This window comes from Lissotriton vulgaris, chromosome 12, assembly GCF_964263255.1.
Source record: "Lissotriton vulgaris chromosome 12, aLisVul1.2, whole genome shotgun sequence".
Taxonomy (NCBI): Eukaryota; Metazoa; Chordata; class Amphibia; order Caudata; family Salamandridae; genus Lissotriton; species Lissotriton vulgaris.
The window spans coordinates 611,398,318-611,411,189 of NC_141700.1; the positions used below are offsets into that span (position 1 = coordinate 611,398,318).

The 12,872-nt window shown below is 40.0% G+C and overlaps 1 protein-coding gene across 1 annotated transcript in view; it reads right to left on the bottom strand.

Annotated features, from left to right (window-relative positions):
- The window catches only part of PMFBP1 (polyamine modulated factor 1 binding protein 1), a 1,903,249-nt gene that overhangs the window by 1,416,077 nt on the left and 474,300 nt on the right, over positions 1-12,872 (bottom strand). Inside the window, exon 7 of the mRNA XM_086945556.1 lies at positions 7,485-7,556. Within this exon, the coding sequence (XP_086801682.1) occupies positions 7,485-7,556 (72 nt within the window). The remainder of the gene's footprint in view (positions 1-7,484; positions 7,557-12,872) is intronic.

The window sequence follows — 12,872 nt, forward strand, 5'->3', positions numbered from 1 at the left end:
GCTTGCATGTAATACTGGACCGCATAGTGAGGGTAATTTAACTGGCTTCCTCTTATTAGGGGGACTGATTACCTGGGGCATACACACTGCAAACACAACCCCCTCTCTTACAACTTAAATGTGAGATGGGTCCAACAACCCATCCCCACCTGGCGCCTTCAGCCAGTGGCACTGGAAGAACAGGCCTTCTGTGCCTCCATGCGGGCTGCAACAGTGGAATACTTTGAGGTAAACAACGGCTCCAAAGGTGATACGCTCCTAGAATGGGACTCTTTTAAAGTGACTACTAGGGGACATTGTCTAGGACTCACTCGGAACATTCGTAAGCAATTAAGCATAGCACTTGGACAAATAGAGTGCTAGTTACTGCAATATAAAACCGACCCAGCTGCAGACATAATGGATACACGCTGCTTAGAAGAGTTGTGCACTGAGCATGCAGACCTATTGGAGAGGCTTAGGTGCCACCATTACGCAGTGCACTCTGCACGCACACACGCAACATCAGACAGGGCAGGTCGAATGCTTGCATGGCTTCTGTACCAGGAAGAAAACGAGTTACTTACCTGTAACTACAGTTATCCAGTATTGGTATCTTTCATAGATTCACATGCCTGAATCATTCCCCGTCGCCGAGGCGGGAGTACCACGTTAATTATATATACAAAAGCAGTGCCGTACAATAATCTGTAGTAGGCTGACAAGACTATAGGCCCAAAAAGGCCCAAAACTTAGCAGCCTATCTACCTCATTATATGAAAAGGACTGAAAAGTAGTCCCAACCAATCAGCTGACAGCATCCTCTAGAACCTTCCCTGAGGGAGTGCCAGACCAATGCATGCTATCTAACGTTTTTACGCCAATGAGTGGCTGGGTCCTATTTGCCTACAGATAGTGAGAACTGAGTTAATATTGATTGCCCTTGTGTCAAGGTGAATGCCAGCAGCCAGCAACCGATAAAAGTTAATCGCGCTCTGCAACACGTGAAGTAGAGACTTCCAGTGGTATCTTTATGTATATCTCAATGGGAGGCTGTGTTTTGATCATGACGGGGAGGCGCATGTAACCGTCCACACAAGGGAACTCACTCATATATGTTGACTAATGCTGGTGTGATATAATCCTGTCACTACATTGTACGCCTGGAATCACTGGGAAAATTTGCCATACGTAGAGACTGCTGTGCGTTAACAGTTGACAAAGAGTGCTGCTGGAGTGGCATCAGACCAATCCAACTTCTATACCGCCATAAGCTATTTCCGCCACCCGGTCCCACGATGCGCGACAAGGACAATGGGAAGACACCTAAACGCCTGAAGTCTGACCCACCCACTCCAGTCAAAGGGAGGAAAGACATGACGGAGGCCATGGAGACCATCTTAAGTAGACTGGAAGAAGTTAGGGACAAATCACCCAAAGAGGAGGTTGTTGCAGTTCGCCAAGACATCAAAGATATCAACTCGAGGTTGATGGAATCAGAGAGCAGAATAGCCAAGCTTGAAGATTTCGAGAACAAAGCCTGCGGTGCCATCAAGAAACTCACACTATGCTCAGAACACCTAGTGAGGAAAGTTGCGGAGTTAGAAGACAGAAATAGGAGGGGGAATCTAAGAATTTTTGGTATTCCAGAAAAAGCGGAGGAATCCCTAGAATCGTGTATAACCTTCCTGGAACAGTTCTTCACACAGGCCACGAATTTGACTTTCGCACAGCCCCTGGAGTTTGACAGAGCCCATAGAGTTCCGGGGCGAATCACCATAGATCAGAAGGGCCCGAGAGCGATTGTGTGCAAACCGCTGAGGTATCAACACACGGAGCAGATTCTCGCATTCATGCGTAAAAATAACCATATTCTATGGAAAGGCCACAAGATCTTCATTTCACAGGACTTCAGCAAAGAAACCATGGAAATAAGGAAAGCCTTCCTTGCACTGAGACCACAATTGAAATCTATGGGCTACATGTATGGTTTTATTGGCCCGACGAGATTCAAGGTAACCCTACAAGGGGTAGCCCAGGTTTTCTCTGACCTGCGAAAACTGCGACACCTGCTATTTAACCAATGTGATGGCAACATGGAGGTTTCCCCTGCATCTCAGATGAACGCCTCTACATCTGGTCTAGGATGAGCTCTTACTTTTCTATCATAATTATCCAACGCTCTCTGTCTCCGCATAACCTTTCTGCTTGAGCTTCCACACCCTCGCTCAAGAAAGTTGATTACTGCTATTTTCCTATGGGTTTGTGCTGCCTAATGGACTCCACCTGCTGGATACTCTGCACTGGATTGATTACCCAAGCTGTACAACCCTGCCCGTTCACTTATGTTACAGGTTTGCTCCTGGCAGTTTAGTCTGCCTGGACCTTATTACATTCTCCAATGTTAAGATTGCTATGCTAGTGTTCTTGCGCTTAGTTATCAGCGCAACATGTTTTCTGTGCTATTTGTCACGATAAGTAATGTTGATTCTATTTACAAAGGTGATATCAGACCCTAAGTCTGGTGTTTGTTCTACAGCTCTTATGATCGTTATGATTGCTAGGTCTAGTAAGCCGATGAACGCATTTACACCCGGTTTGAGAAGACCTAGAAGACCTAGAAGGCAGAGGCAGACTGAGAGAATACCCTTATTGGTAATAAATAAATAAATAAATAAATAAATGAAAAAATGAAAAAAATGAAAAAATGAAAAAATGAAAAAAATGAAAAAAATGAAAAAAATGAAAAAAGCAGAACAAGGGAAGTCTTTTGTCCTTGGAGCAGTTCTGCTTGGGCTCCTCATCATTTGGGATGGGGATGAACGAACGTCAAAACAATTTCTGACATGGCTGAACATGCAGGACGATTTCCTGAAATTCACGAGCACCGTCTCGAACAGCAGCCTTGTATTTCTTGACCTCAATATCTTCCCAAGAGATGGAAGACTAATGACCACCACCCATTTTAAAAACACTTCCAAGAACTGTTTACTCATGTACAGCAGCATTCATCCTAAACACCTATGGGATAATTTACAGTACGGGCAATTCCTCCGTCTGAGGAGGAATTGCACCGAAATTGAGAATTTCAAGCTCCAATCTAAAGACCTAAAGAGGAAACTGGAAGCTCGCCAGTACCCAAAGGCAGTAATCAATCAAGCCTTCAAGAGAGCACGGAATAACTGCAGGGAGAGCCTCCTCGAAGAAAAAATACCCAAAGAGGAAGAAGAAAAAAGACCTATATGTATTACTACCTATAATACAAGTTCAAATCAGGTAACTAAGATTGTAAATAAACATTGGAAGATCTTGAACAGTGGGGGTCTACAGCTTCCGAAACCAATGTTCTCGCACAGAAGGAGGAGGAGCATTAGGGACATACTAGTGCACACCAGACCAAAGACCCCTAACAATAACCCCAGTAGGAACCCTGACTTTGTCCAAGGCCACCACCCATGTGGAAACTGCAGGGTTTGCTGTCTGACAAAGAAGAGCAATAAACTGATCTTCAGAAATGGAACGAGCTGGGAGCAGAGGAATTTCACAACATGCAACACCAATAATGTGGTATATTTGATCACTTGCCCCTGCCATATGGAATACGTGGGCATGACCAGCAGATCCGTAAAAACAAGAATAGGGGAGCACAAGAGTACTATCAAATGTAAAAGGGCAAGCACAAAATTAACAACACATTTTCTTGAACTGAATCACAAACCTGAAGACATCTTTTGGACAGTAATCGAACAGGTAACCAAGGAAGAACAACTCCTTGAGAAGGAACAAAGATGGTTGTTCCGTCTGAACACTGACAAGACGGGCTTGAACGATGGAATACCGTGGGGACAACTCTAAGGGTTCCACCAGAGTTACCCTAACTAAAAAGAAAATTCTGCCAATTCTTTGGGACAGATGGTACATAGCAGGAGCCCAAGCAGAACTGCTCCAAGGACAAAAGACTTCCCTTGTTCTGCTTTTTTCATTTTTTCATTTATTTATTTATTTATTTATTTATTTATTTATTTATTTATTATTTTTTCCAATAAGGGTATTCTCTCAGTCTGCCTCTGCCTTATATTGGCACTTCGGTGGTGAGCCCATGCTCTCTTCATCGTAGCATATGCATGAATAACTTAAGGTTTTTTATCCACCTGCCTTAATGAGTTTACCAACTGTTCCTCCTTTTTCAGTCATTTCTTTAGATAGATATAAACGTTACTTTAAGAACTTATATATTTTTTAGCTTAAATTAACTGTACCTTTCACTAAATCTAAGGAAATCCTACTATCATGATTTCTACAGAGTAACGTAAAAAGAGAAGAAAGACCCAACCTCTGGGCTCCGTTTCCACTCCGTCTATGCCACAGAGGTCGGCCATCTTTGTTCACGCTCTAGTTTTTCAGTCTACACTCGGACTGAATCGGCTGACGCACCGGCTTTTGCAAACATTGCCTTCCGGTTTAAATGTAGAGGGTTTTACCATCCCCTTTGGAACCATCGGAGCTGCGCTAGGATAGGATTAACGCGATTCCTCGCTAGCGGTCACGTAAGTCAGACCCTTATCAGGGGTCTCTAAACATACCTGATTACTCGTAAATAATGGGCCGCGCTTGACCAACAGGCAGCCCATATAACCCCATCGTTTGTTTTCTCACAGTAAACTGGCGATTTGAAACCCTAAGACGCAGACTCATGGGGCTATCACCAATTGCAACGAGTGTATGTATTTGCTACTTGTGTTTATTTGTTATACAGGCACCACTTATTTACAGTTCGTTTTTTCTGATAAACGGACCCGGTTTACAACTGCCACCCCGCCTTTTAACTTACTACTCGGAACCCCACTAGGGAGGCTCATGTCATCATCTGCCATTTACAAATTGGGATATTGAGATATTCTGTGTATGTATGTTTTGCAGTGTGTGAATTGTTCGTATGTGTGAGATATTGGAGGGATAGTATGCCCTCAAGTCAATGATTAACAAAGGGAACATGTACCATTAGTCTCGTTTCCCTCTGATAAAACATGAGGTACCATAATGTGACCGATGTCATTAATCCCCAAGTATTTTTTCTTGTGCTTTTACAACACTTATCAACTGCATTTTTGTTGTTTTTCTTTTCTCTTTTCTCTCCACAGGGACCGGATTAGGTCACTTTTTTCAAGAGCTTCACAAAGGGTCCACTCAAGCCTAGAAGCATGTCCTGGCGGCTTATTTTTGCCTCCAGGAATAGGACTTTGGGCATACTACATTGTACATAGAATTGAGTATTATTGGTAGGGACTATCTTAGGTCCTGATGAATGAGCAGGAGGGGTCTGCTTATGAAACATGTCATGTCGACCAAGTAGTTAACATATTCTGTTCTACTCCTTTTCTAACCCCTTTTTACTGTTCCCAGCTAGAGAAGTGAATACATTGTTTTTTCTACTAGCCAGGGAATTTTTAACTTTTTTAGTATTATCACTACACTTCAGTAGGTCCCCACCTTCACTATTCACCCCTATCATCACACCACACATAGCCTATCGTCACCATTTCAGTGCTCCCGCGTAGTTCGTAGGTCGTAGCACGCCCCGTCCTGTAGAGGGACGGGAAGACCCCTATGATGAAGCATGACACTATGGGATTCATAGTATGTGAGGGGTATTTTAAAAGCACGTAGTGCCCTCCTTCGACAACCCATAAAGAGAGCACACCTGTACTGTCAAACACTGAGTTTCCACCCTAACACACAAAATATAAAATAAATTAAATAAGCCACTTTTTTTGATAGAATCTCTTTGGTTATCTACAACGTACAGGAGGGTGATTCTATCACTACTGCCTCTACCCTTCCTCAATTGTTTTTTGGTTCTTTAAAGATCAGCCTAGCTGCCAAAGGCACAGTACAGTTATTCTCTCTGTAAAGCTATGTAGTTCATCTGTCCATTTCCTTTCATTGTAACAAAGCAGGGCTAAAAGGTTTAAGGCAGCTGTTTCTGGAATGCAACTTAAAAAGTTTGATCGCCTTCTTTAAAAATGAGGAAACAATGCCTTTAGAAAGGCATGTACAAAAAGTTTACAGGTGCTGCATGACCCCATGCGTTTGCAGAGCCATTGAGTGTTCATTAATATCAGTGAAGATCCCTAAGGTAGATCTCAGCTATAACCCGATGTAGCTCAATCCAAATGCACACAATCTATTACCCACAAAGTTCTATCCAAGAAATCTTGAATCACACCATTTCTGAGGTTTTGTACCCTAAAGAATATGCTGGATCCTGCTCTCCCTACTTCACAGCATGCTTATAACGCTCTCAAGATCTTCCAATGTTACATTAAACTAATAACATATGACCCCCGCTATATGTGTACAGCTAGATTACTCTAGCTCACTATTTTCTGACAACTCATTTTGTATAAGAGTAACAGAGAAAAAAATCAGCAACTGGAATATGATTTAAGACACCCGCATCATGCACAGCATGTGGTTCAGGCTCTGCATTGGTGTTTAGTGTAAAGCAGAATTACCATCAAGCTTCTATTTCTGGTAAGAATGGTGGTTTATGTGAAAGCCCATTACATTCGATAAACAGACTCCAGATACGCCCTCCTAACTCATTAATGTGATTCAGCAACTGTTCACATCAAGTGGTGACTAAGATCAAACAGATCTAAGCAACTGTCCACCTGTGAAACTCCATAAGTTGGTCAACTCAATAGTGTACAGGATCAGAGTTTGGGTGCCACATCCATACAAGTGACTTGAAAGGTGTCTGCAAACACCAGTCACACCACGGTACATGAAACGGATGAAGCACCTTTGCACCACTGTTTGACCTTGGGTAGCGTATATTCGTATTTTTCTATGGATTGCATTTTCCATTGGATCACACTCTTATATGTAGGTGAAAGGAGAGAGAACTTTTTTTTGCATTTTTTTCAAGTATATTCTCATATCATTGTTAGATGGCGACCCTATTCCTCTGTGAATGGATGTGGCCTTTGACATCCTACAAGGTCAGGGTTATCTCGCACTTCAGCTTCACCACCTTTAATCGTCTCTTTTACAGCTATTTAAACATCTTTCATTTACAACATTCTAATCTATAATTTCTTGCTCCTGTCAGGCCTAATCCATTTCACTAACAGAGGCTCTGCTAGCCCTATAAACCTCACTGCAATATGATCTTCACCATTACTGAAACGGTCCTTTTATCTCATTCAACACGCCTCTCTCCACCTTCTTCTCATCCTCCTTTCACATATATATTTTTTGGCATCCCAGTGTCTCACCATTCTCTTTCTCATCTCTTCCCCCATACCCTTCTTCTTTACCACAGCTCCCACTATCTTACCAGTCTCTAAAATCTGAATCTCTTACTGCCCCTCTCACAGTTCAACCAACCTCTATGTTAATAGTCAACATACCTTAAATAAACCTACCATGAAATAAGGAATTTTCAAAACAAACATCATTGACCCGACACTTTCAGTTTCTTTTACATTTGAAGAACTCACCATTCCTTCCTTCCAGTTGAGGGATGCTGGTGATGTTTGTAGACGAGCAACAGTGTCATCAGCATCTTGGACCTGTGTGAAACAAAATACCACATGTCATTATGTAGCACTTGCCTCTCTATGCCTCCTTTTTCAGCAGCTGACTTTCACTTGTTTCCTCCTCTGCATTGCCCACCAATTCATTAGTTACTGTCCACCTGGTTTTCTAACACTTCCTGCTATATTACTTTCCGTACAAATCCCTGCCAGATTATCTTTTCTCTTGAATAATTTTACCTTCAGCTTCCACTGCTTCTTCCAATTCTTTCTTTGCTATTTTCCAACATGCTTCTACTACCAACAGCTACTATAATATTCCCTCGTCATTTTCTACCAATTCCCGCGATATTTATTTTGCCTTCTGTTTCCACCAGTTCTTCATCATCACTTGTAGGCTCTTCTTTTCTTTTCGGTACTTTTCTTGACAGCTGGTTTTATTCTCGTAGAAGTCATTACAGTTGCATTTTCTATAAGTGATTTCGTTCAAGTTAATCTCTAAGAATTCAAGCATCAAAGGCTCCTATATATGATTATACTAGTCGCAAAAAGCAGTTGCAATTTGTGATCAGTAATTTATGACCAGTTTTGAACTTTGTGAACCAACTTATGTACTTCTAGGTCAATCCATAAAATTCTGAATTGTGGTGGATTGCGGTCAAACCTACCTTAATTTACCTCATTAATATTCATGAGGTGGTCACAAATTGTGACTCACTTAAATTGGACAAAATCACAGGGATGGGTGCTTGCAAGGGACAGCAGACCACAATTTCTGTGAATGATTTAAAATATATATATATTTTTTTTTTAAATGGGCCTGTTTTACTTAAAAAAAAGCATCTTTTAATAAAACTACAAAGGCTTGCTGACTGTTGGCAGTGATCCCAACGGCTATTGCTTACTCTCCCTAAAACGTATACATAAATTCACAAAGGGGAACAGGTCCGCGGAGGATATATTTACACTTTGTGAATCATTAACTCCTTGTTATATCCTATCCTATGTTATCTTATCCTATGTTTCCTTATTGCTCATGCTGTTTCATGTATTTGTATCCTAGCACCTGGTTGCTAGGTTATTGTAGAATGTTCTTCTCCTGATCTTCAGTTGAAGACTGGAGCTTCTTGGATGTGCACTCTGATAGATCTTATGCTGTACTTGGATTTCCTGATTAAACTTAATCATTAAGTTTATCTCCTTCTCCTGTCATACTTTGGATACAACATAAATTGGCGACGAGGTGGTCAAGTCAGCATTACCTACGAACCTACGCCCAAATTTCAATTTTAAACAGATCTCATCAGACTTCAGATGTTCATCATTGATTTTTGAATTTTTTACCCTCTTACATCAATTCAAGTCTTCTATCAACCTGCTTCAAATTGAATTTCTTCAAAATTCAACAACTTTGACTTCATTTAAAGGAAGATATTTCTTATATTCTGTGATTTGATAGCACCAGCGCCTGTGTTTTTATCTGTGTTTTGATTGCACCAGCGGCTGCTCATTAATTTTACCTACTGCTCCAGCTGTCACTTTGTTCTGGGTTTATCTCTTACTACAGCTACTAGAAAATAACAGTGACTTTTGTTAAAAAAAAAAATAGACTGCTTATTTATTCTTTGTGATTTGATTGCACCTGCGCCTGCTCATATCTTCTCACTGCGCCTTGATTGCACCAGCGACAGTTTTTTTATCATTATTCACCTTAAACCCTTTCTTTCACCAAGAATCAGCAGCTGTCAATTTAACTGTGCCCTTGATTGCACCTACGGCTGACTCTTTCACCTCTTCTCGCTGAACCTATCAAATCTCTCAAGAAACGCCAAACAATTTTACCCGTTTTTATTTTTCTCTTATTTTCAATTTAACATGTTTAATTAATATCTTTATTGCCTTCTACCTACTTAGAACTCTCCTCGTTCAAAAAATATCGCCATTCTTCCTCCACTGGCGGTTTAAACTGCACGAGAACTACGCGCGCTGCATTTCTCCTTCTTCGGCGTCCATCGGCAGTCTTCTCAACAAAACACGTCATCACGATTTGACGTTTGCACGCACGTCGTACAACGTAGCGGCCATTTTGGGGTTGCCTAGCTACCATTAATACAACGCTACCGCTAATACAATGTCTCTTCACGGATTTCACTGCGTTATTACAATCGTCATTATTTTCTTCTACAAGGTACTTAATATTTCTTTTGTTCGTTTATTTTCCTCTAGGACTGGCTGATTACAAATTTTTTACAAGTGTGTTTCTTCGCTGATACACACAGCTGATATTGCCTAATTACCATAACGTGTATCGTCTACGCTGATACACACAGCTGATACTACATAATTACCACAACGTGTATCATTTACGCTGATACACACAGCTGATACTACATATTTATTCACTCTAAGACTAGTTATTTACAAATTTACACGTGTTTTCATCGCTGATACACACAGCTGATATTGCATCTTTACCAATGTGTATCATTCACGCTGATACACACAGCTGATATTACATTTCTTTCACAACGTCTATCGTTTTACGCTGGTACACACAGCTAACTCTGCATATTTACTACAACTTGTATTAATTATATTCATATACACATTTGATATTGCATACTTACTACAATGTGTATTATTTACAGTAAATTTTGATTACTTGTTGTGGTTATATATTCATTTGTTATTATTTGTTAATTCAGGATGGCCCAACAAACTGCAGTTCTTCCATCTTCCTTTCTTCCAGAACCAGGTACACCAAAAATAAAATGGTCACATTGGTTTAAAGCTTTTAATAGTTACATAATTGCCATTGATGCTGTAAAATTTTCTGCTGCCAGAAAAAATGCAATGTTATATAGTGCCTTAGGTGCTGAAGGTCAAAGAATTTTTGATCATCAACCCTCTGTTATTAGACCTCCTTCAGATGATTGGAATGAGTACACTGAGGCTATTGCTCGTTTAGAAAAATATTTCAAGGATGAACCAAGTGTAATTGTTGAAAGACACAGATTTTACACACGCAAACAAAGGGAGTATGAAAAAATTGATATATTTTTAGCTGAGTTAAGAATTTTGGCTGCAACTTGTGAATTTGAAGGCCCTATTGATCAGTATCTCAGGGACCAAATTGTTGTAAATTGTTTTAACAACAAAGTTCAGGAAAGAATTTTATGCTGTCGTAATCCTTCCTTGCAAGAAACTTTAGAATTAGCTAGAGGTATAGAGAGATCTGCTTTTGCCTCTAAAGAATTAAGCAATAATAAACCTACACATGTAGATTTAGTAAAATCTACTTCCTCAAAAAATTCTCAACGTAGTCAACCTCCTAAACTTGAATGGAAAAAGTCTGATAAACCTCCCATTTGTTATAGATGTGGATCAAAATTACACCTAGCCAATTCAACTTCTTGTCCAGCCTTAAAAAAACAATGTACTAATTGTAAAAAGATTGGTCATTTTGCTGCAGTTTGCAAGTTTAAGTCCAAGACAATGTACCTTGAAGTCTCTGATCCTGATCATTCCAATGCATGTGAAGAACAGATTGTAAAAATTTTTTTGTTGTCTGTGGATATGATAGATGATCATGAAGATCCTTCTGTCTATGATCCAGTATGTGATCTAAAAATTGGTGAGATTCTTGTTAAGGTCACTGTAGATTCGGGATCCCCTATTACCATCATTGCGGACTTTTTATTTCTTAAACATTGGGACGAACATTTACTCCTACCTCCTGATATACGTACTGTTGCATTTAATGGCAAAGTCATTGATTTAATGGGTTTCTTCAACGACAGTTTAATCTTTGAAGATCGTTCTATTCGGGCCAAAATTTATGTATCTAAAAAAGGTTATAATGTTTTGGGTTGGAAAGATCAAGGTAAATTTCCATTAGTGTTAAGACCTGGTACCAGACACCCCATTTCTTTAGACCGTTCTACCACAATTAATGCTCTGATTACTGAGGAACTTTCTCTAGAAAGTATCATAAATAAATACAACAATGTTTTTTCTGATAATCTTGGTTCAGTTAAAGGCTTCGAACACAAAATTATTTTGAAGCCTGATGCTGTCCTAGTAATTCATAAGGTAAGACATGTTCCACTGAGCATTATGGAAAGACTGAAGACTCATCTTCAACAGCTGAGTAAAGAGGGAGTCATTGAAAACATCAACTCTTCGTTGTGGGTTTCTCCAATTGTAGTCGCACTTAAGAAGAACTGTGATGAGCTCAGGCTATGTGTAGACCTAAGAGCTCTAAACAAAAATATTCAAGTGGATTGGTTTCCTCTCCCGCGTATTCAAGATATGTTGGCTCAATTAAGGGGTACAAAGGTTTTCTCTACCATAGACCTACGAGCAGCTTATCATCAGATAGAGTTATGTGAAGAGTCTAGAGATTTAACTGCTTTCAACACTCCTTTTGGTCTTTTTAGGTATCTGAGGTTACCTTTTGGTCTTGCCTCAGCGGCATCAGTTTTTCAGAAACTAATGTTTCAGTTATTTGGGGAAGTTCGTGACGTCTTAGCCTATCAAGATGATATTTTGATCTCTACTAACACTGTAGAAGAACATCTTGTCAAACTTGATCAAGTTATTGGTATTTTAAGTGACCATGGTATGACTGTTAAAAAACAGAAATGCAAATTTCTCCTTAGTGAGGTTGAATATCTTGGTCATACCATCTCTCACAAAGGCATTGCTCCAAAACATGATCTCTTGCAAGGCATTCGTGATTGCGCTCAACCCATTAACAAAGATCAATTAAGATCATTTTTGGGTTTAAGTGAATTTTATTCGAGATTTGTACAGAATTTTGCACATGTTAGTGAGCCTTTGAGGTCGCTTACTAGGAATAATGTTAAATTTGTGTGGGATGAAGTACATAAAGTGGCTTTTGATTCTTTAAAGGATTTGATTATACATGCCCCAGCTCTCAAGCCCTTTGATGAGAACTCTCTGTCATTTATTACAGTGGATGCTAGTAATACCGGTTTAGGTGCTGTACTGAGTCAAGCTGATGGTGGGATTGAAAATGTTGTTGCCTTTGCATCCCGTCAACTTTCCTCTTCGGAAAGAAATTATAGTATTATTGAAAAGGAAGCTTTAGCTTGCGTTTGGGGAGTTAGACATTTTTCTACGTATGTTTGGGGTCGTGAATTTGTGTTGGTTTCAGATCATAAGCCATTGATTTTTATTTGGAATGACAAGGGTTTAAGGAATGCTAGCCCTAGATTAAGCCGTCTTCTTTCAAAGCTTTATGACTTCAATTTCATTATGAGGCATATCCCTGGTGGGAAGAACTTCACGGCAGATTTTTTGTCAAGATGTCCTTCGAGTTCTTTGAAG